Source organism: Octopus bimaculoides, chromosome 28 (genome assembly GCF_046866305.1).
Source record: "Octopus bimaculoides isolate indiv1 chromosome 28, ASM4686630v1, whole genome shotgun sequence".
Taxonomy (NCBI): domain Eukaryota; kingdom Metazoa; phylum Mollusca; class Cephalopoda; order Octopoda; family Octopodidae; genus Octopus; species Octopus bimaculoides.
Window position 1 is genome coordinate 23,136,131 of NC_142955.1, and position 23,869 is coordinate 23,159,999.

A 23,869-nucleotide genomic window follows, 5' to 3' on the forward strand; every position below is an offset into this window, starting at 1 on the left:
AGTACAATGCCAACGCGTTTCCCCATGCATACTGAGCCATGAGACCTACATCTCCAATGCTTTGCAGCCTGGCTATCACGTTAATCTTACAGATCCAGATGATAACATCTCCCTCGTCACAGAAAGGTCTGATGGCATCACTACCAATTCTTATTTTCGCAGACATCTGGTGGAAGAGGACAAGAAAAGAAAAAAATATATACATATTCCTATGAGTGTCAAAAAAGCTTGTACTATTAGAAACAAAGTATGATTCACCTACCTCTCTGTGTTATTTCTTTACTGCCCACAAGGGGCTACACACAGAGGGGACAAACAAGGACAGACAAACGGATTAAGTCGATTATATCGACCCCAGTGCGTAACTGGTACTTATTCAATCGACCCCGAAAGGATGAAAGGCAAAGTCAACCTCGGCGGAATTTGAACTCAGAAAGTAGCGGCAGACGAAATACCACTAAGCATTTCGCCCGGTGTGCTAACGTTTCTGCCAGCTCGACGCCTTACCTACCTCTCAGTGTTGACTGTCTGACTGGGTAACATCTGAAATTTGCACTGTTTAACCTATTGCTAGAACTTACTGCAAGATTCCCCTTCTAGCTTGCACATCTACATTCATCCTTCTGTGGCCCCTGCTCAGGGCTAAAGTGTCCCATGCTGATCCTAAATCCGCCCACTTAACCTAACTCACTCTTCCTCTTCAAGTAGGGCCCCTCAGCCAATGATGTCACTAACCTTTTCCTCTCACTTCACTTCATCTCCATACTTCTATTATGCAATGAATCGATCAAGTTGTTACTGTCACACTGCTCAGTAAAAGACTTACTTGTATTTCTCAATAAATTTCTGATTTGTTTCCCATCTTCTCTAATCTTTGGAGCTCCAGGACATACCAGTCATATCAACAGGTTCATCAACTGTTCTGAAGCAGTCCTCCAAGATTAGTTCATGAATTATCATGATGTTTTTTATTTGGTCGGGAAGTCAATGGTCGCCCGGAATGAGGTTGGTCTTCAAGCAACAAATGACCATTCCTAAACTTGTGTTTTGCACATGGCAGCATACTTCGAAGCTGTTTGAAGAATGGTAACTGTTTTCACCACTGTTTTTCCCGGCAGAAAACAGAATTTCATGGAAGCGCGCTGTCCCTTCATTTCAGCCATCACAAAAATCGACAAATAGCAGAAGCACTGCAAAACAAAGATGCACCGTGTGGCTGTACGTCAGACAATGACACCAGTTGGTAGACTGATGACCAAATGTCACATTAAGAGGCTTCTAACAATGAAGGCCCGAACTACAATGGACTTGTCCCACAGGAAACAATTCCGGTTAGTTTTGGGTACCACCTCGTACTCCACTTTCCTAATTTTACACAGTAAAAATGACTGCTCCACTGCAAGGAAGATGCGGATCAATAGTTCAATTTCTCTGGTTTGAAGGTGTCAGGGGATGAAATTCATTGGTGGATCAAAAGGTTGAACGATTGCCAGACAAGTGTGAAGCACAAAGAGAAAGCATGATGCCTATCAACTTCCACCAATATCATTAACATTTTTAATATACAAAGTTATCCTGTTGTTTACCTCTCGTTCACTGCATGATAACCTCAAATATTTAACCACTTATATAAAATAATGGAAAATTTGTGAATTCTATAGTTTATTATTTGGGTAAACCTATGATGTGGTTAGAAGATCTACATGTAAATATGAAATAAAAAATAATTTAAGAATAAACCAGCTTTATTTAGATTTCATGATGTCTTCAGAGACAAATGATGAAAAAAGTAAAGATTATTGGCCACACAGTCAAGAAGATAAATCAGGAGTGGGGAAAATCCCACCCGCAGGCGCATTTGTGCCTGTGAACAGATTCTATTGTGGCTGAAATATTCCTATGTACAAAATATAATAAATTTTTCAATTATAAAATTTATACAACATTCAAATTCCTATTTGCGACAGGTTGCATTTCCACTACAACATGAAACGGTTAGACTCAAACAGTAATTGTTTCATTTGAATAGAAATTTTGTTTTCACTATAAAACACATACTGCTAGGTTTGTACCACCCCCTTGAGACCCAATTACACTCCAGCTGAAAAATATAGAATGCCTCATAAGTAATATAATAAATGTCCTAAATTCAGTGGTGGTGTTAATAAAGACGTTACGCATTAATTTAATATGTTAAACTTATCTTTATTAACATATATCAAATTATACATAGATATATACAAGATTTACACAGATAGAAGAGTTAGAACTTGTGGTTTGCCCATGGACCTTTTCGTTGGAAATTTTTGCCCGGTGCAACAAAAATTTCCCCACCCTGAGATAAATGATTGAGAAGAGAGAGAGACAGATAGAAAAAGAGACAGGCAATAATAAACACATTAACAAGCAGGACTGTGAGACAAGGGGACAGACAGACAAACTGAGGGAGTAGTAGTAGTAGTAGAGCTGTGAGAACAGGTTTCTCACTTTCGAGAATCTGCATGACTATTTTGAATTGAGATGAGGAGGGAAGGATCACTAGGAATCTCATAGAAAGAGATAAGAATAGTGGTGAGGAGAGGTTAGAGTTGGCCTTCAAAGTATAGGAATGAGTGGTTTAAAGGGAAGAAAAGGGTGGGACAGTTGGAGGAGGTGGCCAGGGTGTATGAGGGTGAGTGGTGATGAAAGGGTGAAGAAATGGAAATACGGCTTCTCTCGTGTATGAGTATGTTTGTGACTAGTGAGATCCTCATTTCTAGTCAATGATGCACCACAGATATCACAGTGATATGGTTTTTCTCCTGCAGGAGTAGAGATGTGTCTGGTTAAGTCAACATTACCAGTGAATGATTTACCACAGATATCACAGTGATATGGCTTTGCTCTTGTATGAATATATTTGTGTGTAGTCAACTGATTGCTAGTATAGAACAATTTACCACAGACACGGCAGTCATGTGGCTTCTCTCCTGTATGAATACGTTTATTATTAATGAGACCATCATTTCTAGAGAATGATTTACCATAGATATCACACTATTGCTTCTCTCCTGTATGGATAGGTTTGTGTTTAATGAGACCATCATTTCTAGAGAATGATTCACCACAGATATCGCAGTGATATGGTTTTTTTCCTGTATGAATACGGAGGTGTCTGGTTAAGTCACCAGTAGCTCGGAATGATTTACCACAGATATCACAAGTATGGGGCCTCTCACCTGTATGAATATATTTGTGTCTAGTCAAGTCATTACTTCTAGAGAATGATTTACCACAGATATCACAAGAATAGGGCCTCTCTCCTGTATGACTACGTATGTGGACGCTTAAGCTTGCAAACTGAGAGAATGATTTACGACAGATATCACAAGAATAGGGTTTCTCTCCTGTATGACTACGTCTGTGGGTATTTAAGCTTCCTTTAAGAGTGAATGATTTACCACAAACGTCACACTGATATGGTTTCTGTTGCATATGAACATATTTGTGTGCAGTCAACACACTACTTGTAGAGAATGATTTACCACAGATATTACAAGGATAGGGCTTCTCTCCTGTATGACTACGTACGTGGACAATTAAGTGCGAAGTAATAGGGAATGATTTACCACAGATGTCACACTGATATGGTTTCTCTTTCGTATGAATGTATTTGTGTGAAGCTAAGTTACTTGATCGAATGAATGATTTACCACAGATATCACAATGATGTGTCATTTCCCCTGTATGAATGCGTTTGTGAATACGTAAAGAAGCTAAGCGAGGGAAGGATTTACTACAGACATCACAATGATATGGTTTTTCTCCTGTGTGCACGCGTATGTGAAAAGTTAAATCACTCTTGTGAATGAATGGTTTACCACAGATATCACAATGCATCATTTCTCCTGTATGAATGAGTTTGTGAGCACGTAAAGACGCTACGTGAGAAAATGATTTACTACAGACATCACATTGATGTGGTTTTTCTCCTGTGTGAATGCGTATGTGAACAGTTAAACCACTCTTTTGTGAGAATGATTTACCACAGATATCACACTGATGTGTGTTTTCCCCAGCATGAATGCGCTTGTGAGCACGTAAATTGGTTAAACGAGAGAATGATTTACTACAGACATCACAATGATGTGGTTTTTCTCCTGTGTGAGTGCGTACGTGACCAGTTAGATTAAGCTTCCGTGAAAATGATCTACCACAGATATCGCAGTGGTAAGGTTTTGCTTCTGTATGAACACGTTTGTGAGTATATAATTCAATTCTTTGAGAGAATGATTTACCACAGATATCACAATGATATGGCTCCTTGTCCATATGAATGCGTCTATGTTTAGCTAACCAATTCTTTCTTGAGAATGATTTACCACAAACATCACAGGGATATGGTTTCTCACCTCTATTAATACATTTGTGTTTAATGAGCCTACTTTCCAGAGAAAATGATTTTTGACAGATATCACAATGGTATGGGGATTTTTCAGTCTCTTTTTCCATTTCTTCAATAAAATAATAAATCAATCCTTTAAGTCTGTAACATTATCCATTGTTTCAAAAGTCTTTTTCTCTCAGAACAATGTGTTTATTTTCCTTTTTCACTTTTTATCATTCATTTCTTTGTAATGTTTTACAGCTATTTTCACATCAACTCTGATTGTTGTCAATATCTGAAGATGCCACAAATATATTTGAAACTTCATCCAAATTTAATTGTCAGAGTGCAAGTTTGTCTTGTACATATTGCAGACTATACAGTAGAGAAATGCTGCCGATAATCTCAATTCAGAAGAAATATTTCATTGTAGTTTACCATAGAATTATATATTTGTTCCATGTAAGCTTTTTCTTTAGTCTTTAAAAGAAAATAAATGTTGATGATGGATTTGATGTAAGCAATTTTTTGACGTCAGTCGTCCGATATTCTGAAACAATAGAGAAACACCAGTATAAGATATAGAAGATATTCTAATAGCAGAGATACAATATACAGATATAGAGGATATTTTAATAGCAGAGATACAATAGGAGACTCCGAACCTAGCCGGGCGAAACGATCGACCATGTACGACCCTTGCGCCTCAGCTCTCGACGACCGGCGCGGCCGACGAGATTCGGCGTTGGGCTTCTCCCGGTTCACTCGCCGTTACTTAGGGAATCCCGGTTGGTTTCTTTTCCTCCGCTTAGCGATATGCTTAAGTTCGGCGGGTAGTCTCGTCCGAGTCGAGGGCAGCATTAGCTTGGAAGAAGTCGTCGCTGCGGCAAGCCGCATTCGATCCGTCGTCGTCCGGCACGAACGCTCGCAAACGAGATCCACAGAGCGAACGGCGACCGAAGATGTAGACGGCTGCGGCCGCCACGGAGTAATAAGAGGAGGCAACGACGGCAGGCAGAAAAGTGTTACTTCATTGATATATATTCAGCCATTTCAGCAGTAAAAAGAGCGCGCATGTATTCATTTGCATACGCGCGCTTGTAGGATCGACTACTCACGACTAGCTACCTCGGACGCGGGACCACTCTTCTTTAGTAGTATCCAAATGGCCTGAAGCTTGGATAACTTCTAGTCTCTCAAAGACCTCCATCAAGCGGATTTCTATTTTTTCCGCGCTAAGTTGGTCCCTCTCTTGCTTTTCTAAGTGTAGCGCCAACGCCGAACCATCTAGGTACAGCGGGAGAAAACTCGCTAAGTCATCTATTTCATCTTCTTTAACCAAGCGACAACATCCGCGTCACCGCAAAACGGTTTGATCATATCGTTCGAAATACGGACTACACTCATACTTTTCTTTTTGTTATGGGCCGAAATAGCCTTTAGTGTGACGGAGGGAAAAGACAACAGAACAAGAAGCAAAAGGGAGAAAGGAATACAGCGACCTTACCTTGTCGACCGTGACAGGATAAGCGATCGCTTCATATGAAAACACAATCAGCCAAATTAAATCCGGGACCTCTACGCTCGCCGTCCCTGCTCGAACTGCCACGCATGCGCCTGTGGCTCTTCAGCCGGGTCCTGCTGTCTTCACTTCCGTTTGCTTCACCTTCAATCCTCCTCCACATAGCTCATCACAGCCCATAACACCACAAACACAACACAGTGGCCGGGTGTTAAAGTAAACATTAACCGATAATTTAACTTTTTATACACCACATGACGTAATTAAACTTAATCGTTTTCGAAATACAAACAGCGAGGCAGAACCCATTGAAAACGACATCTTGTGTTAGTTGTTTCCCTTGATAAGATTTACTTCCTGAATTACCCAATAGATGGCTCTACTCACTGATCCTTTGTTTATTTTCAGCATTTTATTTCACATGCCACACTCTCTGTCACGCGGGAGGCCAGGGTTCAATTCCCCGTCTGGGAATTCCTTATTTTTTTAAGGCGGTGAGCTGGTAGAATCGTTAGCACACTGGTCGAAATGGGTATTATTCAAGGAAAGTGGTCCCGGTGCGCGCACTCGCACAAACGCATAGCGAGTCGTGACTAGTCGATCCTACGACTTTCTAGCGCGAGTGCACGTCATGCGCAAAACATGTTAGGGTTTTTTCTAAACAAAGTAAATAACTTTTTAAAACAAAGTAAATAAATCATACACTACATGTTATTGGTAAAGAGTCTATTAAAAAGTCGGCCTTTCAAAATCTACTGTTGTCCAATGGTATCAGTACAAGCAATTATCTTCTGCGTAACCCCTACCAAATTGGTGGACTTGGGCACACCGTAGAAACAGATGAATCTATGATGTGCAAGCGCAAATACAACAGAGGACGGGATAGAGAGGATAACAATAGGTTTCTAATCTTTGTACCTGACCGTTCTTCTCAAACTGTTATTCCATTAATTGAAAAATTTATCAAACCAAGGACGATTATATATTCTGATTGTTGGAGTGCGTCGTACAATGGGATTACCGAAATAGAGGCGACACCAAAATACACCTTGGAAGAACGTGAAACGACGTTTTAGGAGTAAGATGGGGAAGATTCAACAACAAAATATTATTTACTTTGTATTTTACTGAATTTGTTTACATGTTTTGAGCATACGCCCATTCACGCTAGATAGTAGTTGTAGGATCGACTAGTCACGACTAGCTTGAGCGTGTGTGCGAGTATAACACTATTGTAATGCCCTGGTAGATATTTTTTTAAGGTATACTATTATGAAATAAAACTGTTTTCTTTCCAGAAACTGGTGGAGAATACGTTTTTCTGGAGACTTATAGTGGGGCCTCAAGGCGAAGAGGTTGGGAAACACTACTCTACAACCAGAGAACTGGCTTTATATACAGAACTTACAAGCAACTATGGAAGCCTGCAGTGACAAAAATTTGATATCTGTCCAAACTTTTTATCTCCCATTCCAAACTCCAGAACTTGCATTCTTCCGCAAATCCACATGGATACCTATAGCCTCTCAAGAAATCTTTGTTCGCATGCACTTATGTTTTCTCCCTAATTCACCAGCAATTCCTTTCATTCGTAATTCATTGGCAGCAGTTCCAGGACACACCAGTCATATCACCTGTTCTGAAGCAGTCCTCCAAGATTAGTTCATGAATTATCATGATGTTTCTATTTGGTCGGGAAGTCAATGGTCGCCCTGAATGAGGTTGGTCTTCAAGCAACAAATGACCATTCCTAAAGCATGAAAACCGTTCATAAACTTGTGTTTTGCACATGGCAGCATGCTTCAAAGCTGTTTGAAGAATGGTAACTGTTTTCACCACTGTTTTTCCCAGCAGAAAACAGAATTTCATGGAAGCGCGCTGTCCCTTCATTTCAGCCATCACAAAAATCGACAAATAGCAGAAGCACTGCAAAACAAAGATGCACCGTGTGGCTGTACGTCAGACAATGACACCAGTTGGTAGACTGATGACCAAATGTCACATTAAGAGGCTTCTAACAATGAAGGCCCGAACTACAATGGACTTGTCCCACAGGAAACAATTCCGGTTAGTTTTGGGTACCACCTCGTGCTCCACTTTCCTAATTTTACACAGTAAAAGTGACTGCTCCACTGCAAGGAAGATGCGGATCAATAGTTCAATTTCTCTGGTCTGAAATTCATTGGTGGATCAAAAGGTTGAACGATTGCCAGACAAGTGTGAAGCACAAAGAGAAAGCATGATGCCTATCAACTTCCACCAATATCATTAACATTTTTAATATACAAAGTTATCCTGTTGTTTACCTCTCGTTCACTGCATGATAACCTCAAATATTTAACCACTTATATAAAATAATGGAAAATTTGTGAATTCTATAGTTTATTATTTGGGTAAACCTATGATGTGGTTAGAAGATCTACATGTAAATATGAAATAAAAAAAAATTTAAGAATAAACCAGCTTTATTTAGATTTCATGATGTCTTCAGAGAGAAATGATGTAAAAAGTAAAGATTATTGGCCACACAGTCAAGAAGATAAATCAGGAGTGGGGAAAATCCCACCCGCAGGCGCATTTGTGCCTGTGAACAGATTCTATTGCGGCTGAAATATTCCTATGTACAAAATATAATAAATTTTTCAATTATAAAATTTATACAACATTCAAATTCCTATTTGCGACAGGTTGCATTTCCACTACAACATGAAACGGTTAGACTCAAACAGTAATTGTTTCATTTGAATAGAAATTTTGTTTTCACTATAAAACACATACTGCTAGGTTTGTACCACCCCCTTGAGACCCAATTACACTCCAGCTGAAAAATATAGAATGCCTCATAAGTAATATAATAAATGTCCTAAACTCAGTGGTGGTGTTAATAAAGACGTTTCGCATTAATTTAATATGTTAAACTTATCTTTATTAACATATATCAAATTATACATAGATATATACAAGATTTACACAGATAGAAGAGTTAGAACTTGTGGTTTGCCCATGGACCTTTTCGTTGGAAATTTTTGCCCAGTGCAACAAAAATTTCCCCACCCTGAGATAAATGATTGAGAAGACAGAGAGACAGATTGAGAGATAGAAAAAGAGACAGGCAATAATAAACACATTAACAAGCAGGACTGTGAGACAAGGGGACAGACAGACAAACTGAGGGAGTAGTAGTAGTAGTAGAGCTGTGAGAACAGGTTTCTCACTTTCGAGAATCTGCATGACTATTTTGAATTGAGATGAGGAGGGAAGGATCACGAGGAATCTCATAGAAAGAGATAAGAATAGTGGTGAGGAGAGGTTAGAGTTGGCCTTCAAAGTATAGGAATGAGTGGTTTAAAGGGAAGAAAAGGGTGGGACAGTTGGAGGAGGTGGCCAGGGTGTATGAGGGTGAGTGGTGATGAAAGGGTGAAGAAATGGAAAGTAGGTAACCTGCAATGATTTAGTAAAGTTATTAATTTGAGACAATGATGTACGGAATATATCACACTAATATGTCTTCTCTGTATGAATGCATTTATGTTTAGTTAAATGAATATTTTCAGAAAAATATTAACTACATATCTTGATACGGCTTCTCTCGTGTATGAGTATGTTTGTGACTAGTGAGATCCTCATTTCTAGTCAATGATGCACCACAGATATCACAGTGATATGGTTTTTCTCCTGCAGGAGTAGATATGTGTCTGGTTAAGTCGACATTACCAGTGAATGATTTACCACAGATATTAGTCATAAGGCTTCTCTCCTGTATGAATATATTTGTGTGTAGTCAGCTGATTGCTAGTATAGAACGATTTACCACAGACACGGCAGTCATGTGGCTTCTCTCCTGTATGAATACGTTTATGATTAATGAGACCATCATTTCTAGAGAAAGATTTACCACAGATATCACATTGGTATGGTTTTTCTCCTGTATGAATACGGATGTGTCTGGTTAAGTCACCAGTAGCTTTGAATGATTTACCACAGATATCACAAGAATAGGGCTTCTCACCTGTATGAATATATTTGTGTGAGGGTTTCTCTCCTGTATGAATATATTTGTGTGAGGGTTTCTCTCCTGTATGACTCCGTATGTGGACAGTTAAGTCCAAAGTATTAGAGAATGATTTACCACAGACGTCACAGTGATATGGTTTCTGTTGTGTATGAATACATTTATGTGAAGATAATTTACTTAATCGACTGAATGATTTACTACAGATATCACAATGAAATGTCTTTTCCTGCGTATGAATGCATTTGTGCATACGTAAAGCAGTCAAGTGAGAGAATGATTTCTTACAGACATCACATTGATGTGGTTTTTCTCCTGTGTGCATGCGTATGTGAACAGTTAAACCAATCTTTTGTGAGAATGATTTACCACAGATATCACAATGATGTGTCATTTCCCCTGTATGAATGCGTTTGTGAGTACGTAAAGAAGTTAGGTGAGAGAATGATTTACCACAGATATCACACGGACATGGTTTTTCTCCTGTGTGAATGCGTATGTGAACAGTTAGATCAATCTTCCGAGAGAATGATTTACCACAGATATCACATGGATATGGTTTTTCGCCTGTATGATTACGTTTATGATTAGTGAGACCCTCATTTCTAGAGAACGATTTACCACAGATATCACACTGATATGGTTTTTCTCCTGTATGAGTACGTTTGTGTTTGGTTAAGTCACCAGTAGCAGCGAATGATTTACCACAGGTATCACAAGAATAGGGCTTCTCACCTGTATGAGTATATTTGTGTGTAGTCAAGTCATTACATCTAGAGAATGATTTACCACAGATATCACAGTGATAAGGCTTCTCTCCTGTATGAACACGCATGTGGACAGTTAAGTCCCAACTATTAGCAAATGATTTACTGCAGATGTCACAGTGATAAGGTTTCTGATGTGTATGAATATATTTGTGTGAAGATAAGTTACTTACTCGACTGAATGATTTACCACAGATATCACAATGATATATCTTTTCTCGTGCATGAATACATTTGTGCAGACGTAAAGCAGTCAAGTGAGAGAATGATTTCTTACAGACATCACAATGACATGGTTTTTCTCCTGTGTGCATGCGTATGTGAACAGTTAAACCAATCTTTTGTGAGAATGATTTACCACAGATATCACAATGATGCGTCTTTTCCCCTGTATGAATGCGTTTGTGAGTACGTAAAGAAGTTAGGTGAGAGAATGATTTACTACAGACATCACAATGATATGGTTTTTCTCCTGTGTGAATGCGTATGTGAACAGTTAGATCAATTTTCCGAGAGAATGATTTACCACAGATATCACAATGATGCGTCTTTTCCCCTGTATGAATGCGTTTGTGAGTATGTAAATTAGTTAAATGAGAGAATGATTTACTACAGACATCACAATGATATGGTTTTTCTCCTGTGTGAATACGTATATGAATAGTTAAACTAAACTTCTGAGAGAATGATTTACCACAGATATCACAGTGGTATGGTTTTGCTCCCGTGTGAACACGTTTGTGAGTATATAATTCAATTCTTTGAGAGAATGATTTACCACAGATATCACAATGATATGGCTCCTTGTCCATATGAATGTGTCTATGTTTAGCTAACCAATTCTTTCTAGAGAATGATTTACCACAAATATCACAGGGATATGGTTTCTCACCTCTATTAATACATTTGTGTTTAATGAGCCTACTTTCCAGAGAAAATGATTTTTGACAGATATCACAATGGTATGGGGATTTTTCAGTCTCTTTTTCCATTTCTTCAATAAAATAATAAATCAATCTTTTAAGTCTGTAACATTATCCATTGTTTCAATAGTTTTCTCCTCTCAGAACAATGTGTTTATTTTCCTTTTTCACTTTTTATCATTCATTTCTTTGTAATGTTTTACAGCTATTTTCACATCAACTCTGATTGTTGTCAATATCTGAAGATGCCACAAACATATTTGAAACTTCATCCAAGTTTAATTTTTAGAATGCAAGTTCGTCTTGTACATATTGCAGACTGTACAGTAGAGAAATGCTGCCAATAATCTTAATTCAGAAGAAATATTTCATTGTAGTTTACCATAGAATTATATATATATTTGTTCCATGTAAGCTTTTTCTTTAGTCTTTAACAGAAAATAAATGTTGATGATGAATTTGATGTAAGCAATTTTTTGATGTCACAGTCGTCTGATATTCTGAAATAATAGAGAAACACCAGTATAAGATATAGAAGATATTCTAATAGCAGAGATACAATATACAGATATAGAGGATATTTTAATAGCAGAGATACAATAGTGGAAGTGTTACTTCATTTCTATGAAGATAAATTGTAAAAGTTAACATTCACCTCAACAACCGAAGTTTACTTTTCAATTTGTTGTTAAAATTGCATCACACAACTTAGTGCAAAGCCTATATCATATATGCGTGTGCGTGTATTGGGTTGGTGCATAATTATTGCTGCTTCTTTACAACAAATTTTATTCAACAAAAACAATAACAACATTTCACAAAAACATCTTTAAATGATGGTTTGACTGTCTTCCAAGCAAATGGGAAGCAGTAATTGAAGTAGATGGTGAATATGCTCCGGAATAATCATTTAACAATGTTTTTGTTACATGTTGCTATTGTTTTTGCTGAATAAAATTTGTTGCAAAAAGCCACAATAATTATGCACCAACCCCATATATATACCCATGCACGCACACACATACACATCATTATATTAAAACATCTATATTACTAATATATTAAACAATGTATTGATAGCATGGTCATGGCTGGAACAGCAGTATCTTTCTTTGCCATAATAACAGTTATTGAAACAACAAATATTCACAAACTAAGTACATACAAGTGTATACACACAAAGTAACGGGCTGAGTAAAAAGTAAGCAACGTTTTGAAACATGAAATTCATCACAATATATTTCAACAATGTGGAAATCTTATTCATCAAAGTAAGTACCATTATATCATCATCATCGTTTAACGTCCGCCTTCCATGCTAGCATAGGTTGGACGATTTGACTGAGGACTGGCTAGCCAGATGGCTAAACCGGGCTCCAATCTGATATGGCAGCTTCTACAGCAGTATGCCCTTCTGAACGCCAACTACTCCAAAAGTGTAACGGGTGCTTTTACGTGCCACTGGCACGAAGGCCAGTCAGGCGGTACTGGCTGCGACCTCGCTCAAATGATTTTTGACATGCCAGTAAGGCGACGCTGGTAACAATCACGTTCAAATGGTGTCATTTACGTGGCACTGGCACGGAAGCCAGACAGCTGCTCTGGCAATGATCACGGTCGGACGGTGCTATTAGCGCTCCACTGGTACAGGTGCCATCACGATTTCGAGTTCACATGCTGCAACAGGTCTTCACGTGTTACAAGTTTGTTTATTCCGACAACATAGAAATCTGGAGTTAATGAACTCTTTGAATGCACTTTCAGCATCTGTTTGATTTTTGAACTCTTCCTCTTGCAGGAAACCATCAAGGTACTTGAAAAAGTGGTCAGTAGGAGAAAGGTCTGGGGAATAAGCTGTGCGAGGAAGAACCTTGTAGCCAAGTTCCCTCAACTTCTGAAGCTTCATTCGCTAAATGTGCTGTAGAGCTTTGTCATGAAGCATGACCCCCTTCTGCTGACCAGTCTGGGACGGAGGAGTAGCAGTTTTTCTTTCATTTTGGCAATTTCATGTCAATATGTTACTGCAGTAATGGTTCTTCCGGGTTTTAAGCAGTTATAGTCGATGAGTCCAGCCGTACACCACCAAACAGTCACCATAACCTTCTTTAAGGAAGGTTTTCAGTGCTTCATTTTGGTCCAGCCACTGTGAAGAATGTTTTTTTTTTATTATTGTACAGAATTCACTTTTCACCTCAAGTTACAATACAGTCAAGAAATGGATCGGACTGGTTACGGAGAAGAAGCAACGAGCAAATTTCATATCTGTGCATTTTCTGGCTTTCGTTCAAACCGTGTGGTACCCATTTGTCAAGCTTTTTTGATTTTCCAATTGCATACAAATGGTTGCAGGCAGTTTTCTGGTTAACTAGCAATTCTTTAGCCAGTTCTTGAGTGGTTTTTACATGGATCTTTCCCTTTAATTGACTGTCATAGAAGGGCCTCCACTACGCTCATGATCTTCAAGGCTCAGGTCCCCACTGCGAAATCATTTAAGCCATTTTTGAGCTGACCACTGACTGGTCATTTCCTCATCAAATGTTTCGTTGATATCGCGAGAAGTTTCAGCTACTTTACATCCTTTTTTGAAGTTGAATAGCAAAATTGCTTGAATATCACGCTTTGGCATTTCCGTTTCAGATGACCGTTTCAGATGACACAGATATAAGAGTTAGAACTTGTGGTTTGCCCATGGACCTTTTCGTTGGAAATTTTTGCCCGGTGCAACAAAAATTTCCCCACCCTGAGATAAATGATTGAGAAGACAGAGAGACAGATTGAGAGATAGAAAAAGAGACAGGCAATAATAAACACATTAACAAGCAGGACTGTGAGACAAGGGGACAGACAGACAAACTGAGGGAGTAGTAGTAGTAGTAGAGCTGTGAGAGCAGAACAGGTTTCTCACTTTCGAGAATCTGCATGACTATTTTGAATTGAGATGAGGAGGGAAGGATCACGAGGAATCTCATAGAAAGAGATAAGAATAGTGGTGAGGAGAGGTTAGAGTTGGCCTTCAAAGTATAGGAATGAGTGGTTTAAAGGGAAGAAAAGGGTGGGACAGTTGGAGGAGGTGGCCAGGGTGTATGAGGGTGAGTGGTGATGAAAGGGTGAAGAAATGGAAAGTAGGTAACCTGCAATGATTTAGTAAAGTTATTAATTTGAGAGAATGATGTACCGAATATATCACACTAATATGTCTTCTCTGTATGAATGCATTTATGTTTAGTTAAATGAATATTTTCAGAAAAATATTAACTACATATCTTGATACGGCTTCTCTCGTGTATGAGTATGTTTGTGACTAGTGAGATCCTCATTTCTAGTCAATGATGCACCACAGATATCACAGTGATATGGTTTTTCTCCTGCAGGAGTAGATATGTGTCTGGTTAAGTCAACATTACCAGTGAATGATTTACCACAGATATCACAGTGATATGGCTTTGCTCTTGTATGAATACATTTATGTGCAATGAGAATATTATTTCTAGAGAATGATTTACCACACATATCACAGTGATATGGTTTTTCTCCTGTATGTGTACGGATGTGTCTGGTTAAGTCAACATTACCACTGAATGATTTACCACAGATATCACAGTCATAAGGATTCTCACCTGTATGAATATATTTGTGTGTAGTCAGCTGATTGCTAGTATAGAACGATTTACCACAGACACGACAGTCATGTGGCTTCTCTCCTGTATGAATACGTTTATGATTAATGAGACCATCATTTCTAGAGAATGATTTACCACAGATATCACACTGATATGGCTTCTCTCCTGTATGAATACGTATGTGAACAATTAAGTTACTCCTTTGGGAGAATGATTTACCGCAGATATCACACTGATATGGCTTCTCTCCTGTATGAATAGGTTTGTGTTTAATGAGACCATCAGTTGTAGAGAATGATTTACCACAGATATCACACTGATATGGTTTTTCTCCTGTATGAATACGGATGTGTGTGGTTAAGGCACCAGAAGCTTTGAATGATTTACCACAGGTATCACAAGAATAGGGCTTCTCACCTGTATGAATATATTTGTGTGTAGTCAAGTCATTACTTCGAGAGAATGATTTACCACAAATGTCACAATGATATGGCTTCTTCCCTGTATGAATACTCATGTGGTCAGTTAAGTCCCAAGTATTAGCAAATGATTTACTGCAGATATCACAGTCGTTAGGATTCTAACCTGTATGAATATATTTGTGTGTAGTCAACTGATTGTTACTACAGATACGACAGTCATATGGCTTCTGTCCTGTATAAATACGTTTATGATTAATGAGACCATCATTTCTTGAGAATGATTTACCATAGATATCACACTGATATGGTTTTTCTCCTGTATGAATACGGATGTGTCTGGTTAAGTCACCAGTAGCTTTGAATGATTTACCACAGGTATCACAAGAATAGGGCTTCTCACCTGTATGAATATATTTGTGTGAGGGCTTCTCTCCTGTATGAATATATTTGTGTGAGGGCTTCTCTCCTGTATGACTCTGTATGTGGACAGTTAAGGCCAAAGTCTAAGAGACTGATTTACCACAGACATCACACTGATATGGTTTCTGTTGTGTATGAATATATTTGTGTGAAGATAAGTTACTTAATTGACCGAATGATTTACTACAGATATCACAATGAAATGTCTTTCCCTGCGTATGAATGCATTTGTGTATACGTAAAACAGTTTGTTTACCACAAACACTACAGAGTAAAGTTTCTCAACTCTATTAATACATTTGTGTCTAATGAGGTTACTTTCCAGAGAAAATGATTTTTGACAAATATCACAATGGTATGAGGATTTTTCAGTCTCTTTTTGCATCTCTTCAACAAAATAATAAATTAATCCTTTAAGTCTGTAACATTATCCATTGTTTCACCAATTTTCTTCTCTTAGAGCAATATATGTTTATTTTCTTGTTTCACCTTTTGTCTTTCATTTCTTCCAGCTGTTTTCCCATCAACTCTGTTTTCATCAATATCTGAAGATGCCACAAACATATTTGAAACTTCAGCCATCTTGTACATGTTACAAACTGTACAGGAGAGAAATGCTGCCATTAATCTCCATTCAGAAGAAATATTTCACTGTAGTTTACCATTGAGTTATATATTTATTGCATGTAACGTTTTTCTTTAGTCTTTAAGAGATAATTAATGTTGATGATGAATCTGATGTAAGCAATTCTTTGATGTCACACTTGTCTGATATTCTGAAATAATAGAGAGACAACAGTATAAGATATAGAAGATATCTTAATAGTAGAGATACAATAGTGGAATTGTTACTACATTTCTACAGAGATAAATTCTAGAAGTAAACATTTACCCAAACAACTGAACTTTACATTCCAATTTGTTATTAAATTTTCATTAAACAGCATAGTGCAAAGCCTGTATTATATATATATATATCTGTGTTTGCCCTCCCCCACACACAATCGCTTGACAACCGATGCTGGTGTGTTTACGTCCCCGTAACTTAGTGGTTCGGCAAAAAGAGACTGATAGAATAAATACTAGGCTTACAAAGAATAAGGCCTGGGGTCGATTTTCTTGACTAAAGGCGGTGCTCGAGCATGGCCGCAGTCAAATGACTGAAACAAGTAAAAGAGTAAAAGAGTATATACATATATATACACATACATACACACACACACGTGTACACATACACATGTACACAAAAATATTTTTGTATCATTAAACTCTATTCACATTATATTAAAATAATGGCAATCAATCAGAATGGGTCTCAGACTTGTCATTCATTCATTAGTTTTTGTGAAGAGTTTTTATTTATTTACTTTTGGTTGGGTGAAGTGTTGAAGTGGAAGTGGAGCAGAGCGTCTCTAAGAGACATGTGTAATGGCTGTATGAACGTGCACATGGAAAATAATGGTTGTATGTATGCGTACATGAGAAATGGTTGTACATGTGTGCGTGGATGTGTTGTTTTATGTATTTGTATTCAATCACATGCACACAAAGAAGCACGGATACCCATTATCTTTCACACAGATGCACTCCATCGCTTATATATATATATATATATATATATATATATATGTGTGCATATATATATATACGCTGACTGGCACCCATGCCAACGTCGTCTCCTTCATTGGACACAAAACTCAGCTTGCAAAGACTTATTGGGGCAAGCAAAAATGAAACTGTCAATGGCACCTGTGCCCAGCATCGCCTTCCTGGCACTTGTGCCAGATGGCACGTGTAAAGACATTCGAGCAAGATCGTCGCCAGTGCTGCCGAACTGGCTCCTGGGCAGGTGGCATGTAAAATACACCATTTTGAGCGTGGCCGTTGCCAGTACCACCTGACTGGCCTTCGTGCCGGTGGCATGTAAATGCACCTACTACGCTCTTGGAGTGGTTGGCGTTAGGAAGGGCATCCAGCTGTAGAAACTCTGCCAGATCAGATTGGAGCCTGGTGTAGCCATCTGGTTTCACCAGTCCTCAGTCAAATCGTCCAACCCATGCTAGCGTGGAAAGCGGACGTTAAACGACGATGATGATGATGATGAAAAGGAGGATAGTGAGAATCTATATACTAATATGCTAAGGCTGCATGCATTACACCGTCATGTGGTTTGTTAGTTGAACAGACAGTTGAAGAGCAAGCAACATGAAGCAGGGGAAAGTAAAAGTAATGTGGTCAAAGCTGGAAATGAGAGAGAACGTCATAAAAATCTGTAAACATGGTTGAAAGCTATAACATTGGTAATATGAATATTCTTTGTAATCATTGCGAAGCTCATACATTTATAAATGAACTCTGAAATGCTGAGAGAATGGGAAAGTCATGCTCCCTGAATTACAGCCTTATCCAGAAGAGCTGAAAGTTTGTGTTCTTTTAATGAAAATAATGCAGAATGTGAGGTTGCAATGGAGTTTGCAAGTCAAAATCCTCATCCTCATCATCATCGTCGTTTAACGTCCACTTTCCATGCTAGTATGGGTTGGACGATATGACTGAGGACTGGTGAACCAGGAGGCGACACCAGGCTCCAATCTGATTTGGCAGAGTTTCTACAGCTGGATGCCCTTGCTAACGCCAACCACTCCAGGAGTGTAGTGGGTGCTTTTACGTGCCACCAGCACAAGGGCCAGTCAGGCGGGTACTGGCAACGGCCACGCTCGAAATGGTGTAAATAAAAGAGACTGCACATACTCGGGAGGTGGGTGAATTTATGATAGAAGATGAGAGGTTAAAGTATGAAAGAAGAGTCCAGAGCAGAACAGGCTCCTTGCTTTTGAGGAGCTATATGGCTATTTGCATTATCCTTAATGTAGATCTTCTATGCTGGCAAGGGTTGGATGCTTTGACAGGATTCAATGGGTTCAAAGACTGCATTTAATACCCAGTGACTGCTTTTGTATGGTTACTGTGGCCAGACTCTTTTCAAACACCAACCACTTTATAGTATGCACTAACACTACAGCGATCACCATGCTGCTTACAAGTTTTAAAACATTACTTCAAAAAGGGATACAAAGTGAGATTACTGAATAGATAAAGTCGAGGGTAAACATGGCTTCAGTGGGGTGAGAGAGAAATGGTCTTAAGAGGTTTGCTGTTGTGTTAAGTAATGAATTTGGACAAGGCAACCCTGCCATTCATATACTCACATACATATAGACAGGGAGAAAAAAAAAACAATTACGGGATGAGAGGGGGATGAGTTTAATTGCAAACCAAACCAGAAGTTCTCTTACGGAAACCGACATGACAAAAATAATTATACTGATTTTTTTAAGGAAGCCGCTTTGCTCACATTTTAAAGCAAATGTAGGCAATTTACTTTACGTAACACGCAAAAGTTATCCTTAGATTTTAAAAAATAACAGATCAATATTTCAAATTGTAGAACTATCATTCTCTTCTTCTTACTATAATAGGCATTATATCCGTCCGTCCGTATGTCTGTCTGTCCCCTCTTCATTGTCAAACTGCTGGAGTAATGGTCACGCAGTGAGCACTTTCACTTCTGACAGCTAATAGCATGATTGTGCCAAACTTTGTTATCCTATTGATATTATCGAAAGGAATAAGTTTCCTAATTCAAATAAGGAAATTTGTGAACTTTGAATGTATAAGAGTATAAACAAGCGTAAACAACCCAAATAAAAGTGTATCTAAATAACATTTTTTTTTCTTAATAGTTTTTATGTAGATCTTCTATGCTGGCAAGGGTTGGATGCTTTGACAGGATTCAATGGGTTCAAAGACTGCATTTAATACCCAGTGACTGCTTTTGTATGGTTTCTGTGGCCAGATTCTTTCCAAACACCAACCACTTTATAGTACAGCGATCACCATGCTGCTTACATTACCATTCATACAGAGGCTGATTCCGGGGTCGGCGGAGACGGACTATATGTAATCTGAACCTTCCCCCCCACCTTATTTATTAATTTTTTTTACGGAATCCCACGTTTTAGGCTATGGAGATTTCGATTCTGAAAAATAATTGTTTGAAAAATTTCACCCCCCACCACCAAGCAGGCTATTTACATGCTAGAAATAACAGCCAAATCTCACAAAACTAGTGTTAGGGTTAGGGTTAGGTTTACCCTGTGGATCTATATAAAAACCGGGGGGGGGGGTGAAATTTTGAAATTGAGATTTTTGAAAAAATTTTTTCAGAATCAGAATCTCCATAGCCTAAAACGTGGGTGGGATTCCGTAAAAAAAAACAAAAAAAATAGGGGGGGGGGAAAAGGTTCAGATTACATATAGTCCATCTGGACCCCGGGGTCAATAAAATAAGTACCAGTTGAACATTCGGCTCGATGTAATCGACTAGTCCCCTTCCCCGAAATTGCTGGTCTTGTGCCAAAATTTGAAACCATTGTCATCTTATTTTCCAGATATGCTTGCAGTTCCTCATTTTCTAATGGGCGGTATGGAGAACTGGGGCCATATTATATACAAAGAAAGCATGATGCTTACTGATGAATCTTCGTCTTCGTTTGACGAGAAGCGGTTAGTTACTATTATTGTATGCCATGAAATAGCTCATCAGGTAAGCAAGATCTGCCAAACAGAATTGACCAGTACTGAGGTGTGTGAAATGTACAAGATGGGTAGACTTGATCGTAGAGGTAAAACGTCTGGAGAAGGAAATAGCTTTTTCCAGTGTTGTTACCTGTTTTCCCTTCTATATTACTGTATCCTTGACATGTCACAATTCAATTATTTATACACATAATGACATATTTAAACTTCACGTTTATAAACTTACCGTTTTCAAACTGTAAATAGCGAAGCAGCTAACGTCAGACAAGACATTTTGTGTAAGTTGCTTCCCTTTATAAAATTTGCCTCTTGAATTATCCTGTAGATGGCGCTACTCACTTTTTTTTGTTTATATTTATTTCGTGTTTGGGGTGGAGGCGCAATGGCCCAGTGATCAAGGTAGTGGAATCGCGGTCATAGGATCCCTGTTTCGATTCCCAGACCAGGCGTTGTGAGTGTTTATTGAGCGAAAACACCTAAAGCTTCACAAGGCTCCGGCAGGGGATGGTGGCGAACCCTTCTGTACTCTTTCACCACAACTTTCTCTCACTCCTACTTCCTGTTTCTGTTGTGCCTGTAATTCAAAGGGTCAGCCTTGTCACACTGTGTCACACTGAATATCCCCGAGAACTACGTTAAGGGTACACGTGTCTGTGGAGTGCTCAGCCACTTGCACGTTAATTTCACGAGCAGGCTGTTCCGTTGTTCAGATCAAGTGGAACCCTCGACGTCGTAAGCGACGGAGTGCCAACAACAACATAGTTCACAAGAATATATATTCAGTCCAAGGTGTTGATGTGGCTGCGTGTATAATATTAAAAGAATTCTTACAGATAAGAATAAATTTAGGAACTATATATTTATTGCATAAAATATATTTTATTCACTGGTTGTCGATGAAACATAATCAAAATGTAGAAACTAACTGAATGAAATAATCTGTGCGAGAAAGTTCAGAACTCTTTATATGAGTTCGTGTGTTGAAGCATATTCTGTTGTGTCTGGGGAGAGTCATTCTCTTTTAGTGCCTTATAATTTAACACACTCGCCGGTAAAATTTCCACTCATTTACTTATATTTAATATTTCACATTCTTCACTCTGTCATGCGGAAGACTATGGTTCGATTCCTCAACAGGGAATAGTCTAATAGGTGTAAAACAATATTTAGTAAACGAATATGAAAAAAAAAAAATGCGCGCTGGCGAACGAGGCGGGTGGAGGACCAGGAAAATCCACACGATCCAATTTTTTCCCCTCAAGAAAATGGATATTCTTCTCAACCACAGAGTTCTGAGTTCAGTCCCACTGCATGGCACCTTAGGCAAGTGTCTTCATCTTTAGCCTCGGGCTGACTAATGCGTCCTGGAGGCCGAAGGTGGCATTTCAGAGGAAAAATTATCAATGCTATAAACGAAGATGGAAACAAAAATTTGCGCACAAAATGTTTTCCATTCTATCCTCTGCATAATGGTATTAACAGAAACAATTCCAGCGAATATGTTTATAAGCCATTCAACAACACACAAAAAAAATCTGTTAGTTTCACTGCAATATTAAAATCTCATTTGCATGTAAATATTTTCAGCGCTTTGAAACCGTGACTTGTTTCGCTGACAAAAAAGATGCAGCACGAGTTTTTGTCAGGGTCTTGTTGCGGTTTCAAAGAACGAAAATATTTAGACACAAATGAAATTTAAAAGGCAGCGAGTTGGTAGAAACGTTAGCATGCTGGTTGAAATGCTTACCGGTATTTCATCTGCCGTTATGTTCTGAGTTCAAATTCCGCCGAGGTCGACTTTGCCTTTTATCCTTTCAGGGTCGAAGCATTACAGACAGGCTAAGCAATGGAGAGACAAGCAGAATTATTATAAGATGGCAAAATGCTCTAATTGTAGTGAGAATTGCCCGTAACGTCACCTGCATAGTTTCCAATTTAGTAAGAAGGCCTGTAACTTTAGAAATGTTAGCATGCTGGGTGAAATGCTTAGCGGTATTTCGTCTGCCGCTACATTCTGAGTTCAAATTCCGCCGAGGTCGACTTTGCCTTTCATCCTTTCGGGGTCGATTATATAAGTACCAGTTACGCACCACTGGGGTCTATGTAATCGACTTAATCCGTTTGTCTCTGTCCTTGTTCGTCCCCTCGTGGGCAGTAAAGAAATAAGAAGGCCTGTAACTTGGACAGAAACGTGCAAGTAATTACAATTGATCTCAGTATACAAGTGGTACTTTATTTTATCAAATCCCTGATGGGTGATATAAAAGCCAAAGTTGATCTCAGAATACAAAGAACAACAATAAATACTGCACACTCAGCTACAGACATGCGCAGTCATTGATTGGTTGCGCATGTCTGTATGTGCACACACACACACACACACACACACACAGTATAGTTTTTTACTCGTTTCAGTCATTTGACTGTGGCCATGCTGGAGTACTGCCTTTAGTCGAACAAATTGACCCCCAGGGCTTATTCTTTGTAAGCTTAGTACTTATTCTATCAGTACCTTTTACCTAACCGCTAAGTTAAGGGGATATAAACACACCAACATCGGTTGTCAAGAGATGGATGGAGGGGACAAACACCGACACACACATACACACACACACACACATATATATATATATAAATAAATAAGGATAAGATCGATATTTAAAATATTGATTTTATCAAGTGGCCAGCATGGGAATAAAAACCATCAAAGGTAACAATTATTTAAAATTATAATGCAGGGTATCTAAGAGATACCACCACACTGAAAAATAGCAGCCACATCTTGACTCTAAACCACAATAAATGTTCATATAGCACAAAGAGCGAAGACGAAGACAAAATAAACTAGTAAAAAAAGAATGGTAGCTTCGATAACGTGTGACATCATTTTCTAAATAATGCTCATCTGTTATGTTCGGGTTAAAATTTCATCAACATCAAAAATATATGAATTTTCATGGGAGTTATGGCCGTTTTGCAAAGAATATAATTTCCAAATTTCATAAAGATCCATTCAGTACTTTTGACGTAGTTTTGGATAAGAAAACAAATGACTAATGTGTGTGTTTGTGTGTGATGGGTGTATATATATCTGTATGCATGTATATATGTGTACATATTACATGTACATCTATATATATATATATATATATACATCTACACATATGTATACATATACATGTATGCATATAGATCTCTCTCTCTCTCTCTCTCTCTAT

At 38.4% G+C, this 23,869-nt stretch overlaps 2 protein-coding genes across 7 annotated transcripts; both read right to left on the reverse strand.

Annotated features, from left to right (window-relative positions):
• Positions 1-2,184: 2,184 nt before the first annotated feature.
• On the reverse strand, positions 2,185-8,662 carry LOC149130761 (uncharacterized). Its single transcript, XM_089344207.1, has 2 exons — positions 5,874-8,662; positions 2,185-4,916 (listed from the first exon to the last, which is right to left on the reverse strand). Exon 2 carries the CDS (start codon positions 4,489-4,491, stop codon positions 3,037-3,039), a length of 1,455 nt encoding a protein of 484 aa, XP_089200333.1. The 5' UTR covers positions 4,492-4,916; positions 5,874-8,662; the 3' UTR covers positions 2,185-3,036.
• Positions 8,663-8,792: 130 nt separating this feature from the next.
• On the reverse strand, positions 8,793-23,019 carry LOC128251085 (uncharacterized). 6 transcript variants are annotated; one of them, XM_089344191.1, is made up of 3 exons: positions 22,399-23,019; positions 15,628-16,828; positions 8,793-12,090 (listed from the first exon to the last, which is right to left on the reverse strand). In XM_089344191.1, exon 3 carries the CDS (start codon positions 11,657-11,659, stop codon positions 9,626-9,628), a length of 2,034 nt encoding a protein of 677 aa, XP_089200317.1. In that variant the 5' UTR covers positions 11,660-12,090; positions 15,628-16,828; positions 22,399-23,019; the 3' UTR covers positions 8,793-9,625. The 6 variants fall into 6 exon arrangements, with proteins under 6 accessions (XP_089200317.1, XP_089200316.1, XP_089200315.1 ...); XM_089344190.1 differs by lacking the exon at positions 22,399-23,019 and adding an exon at positions 20,878-21,034 and having other exon boundaries at positions 16,033-16,828; XM_089344189.1 differs by lacking the exon at positions 22,399-23,019 and adding an exon at positions 20,878-21,034.
• Between the last annotated feature and the right edge of the window lie 850 nt (positions 23,020-23,869).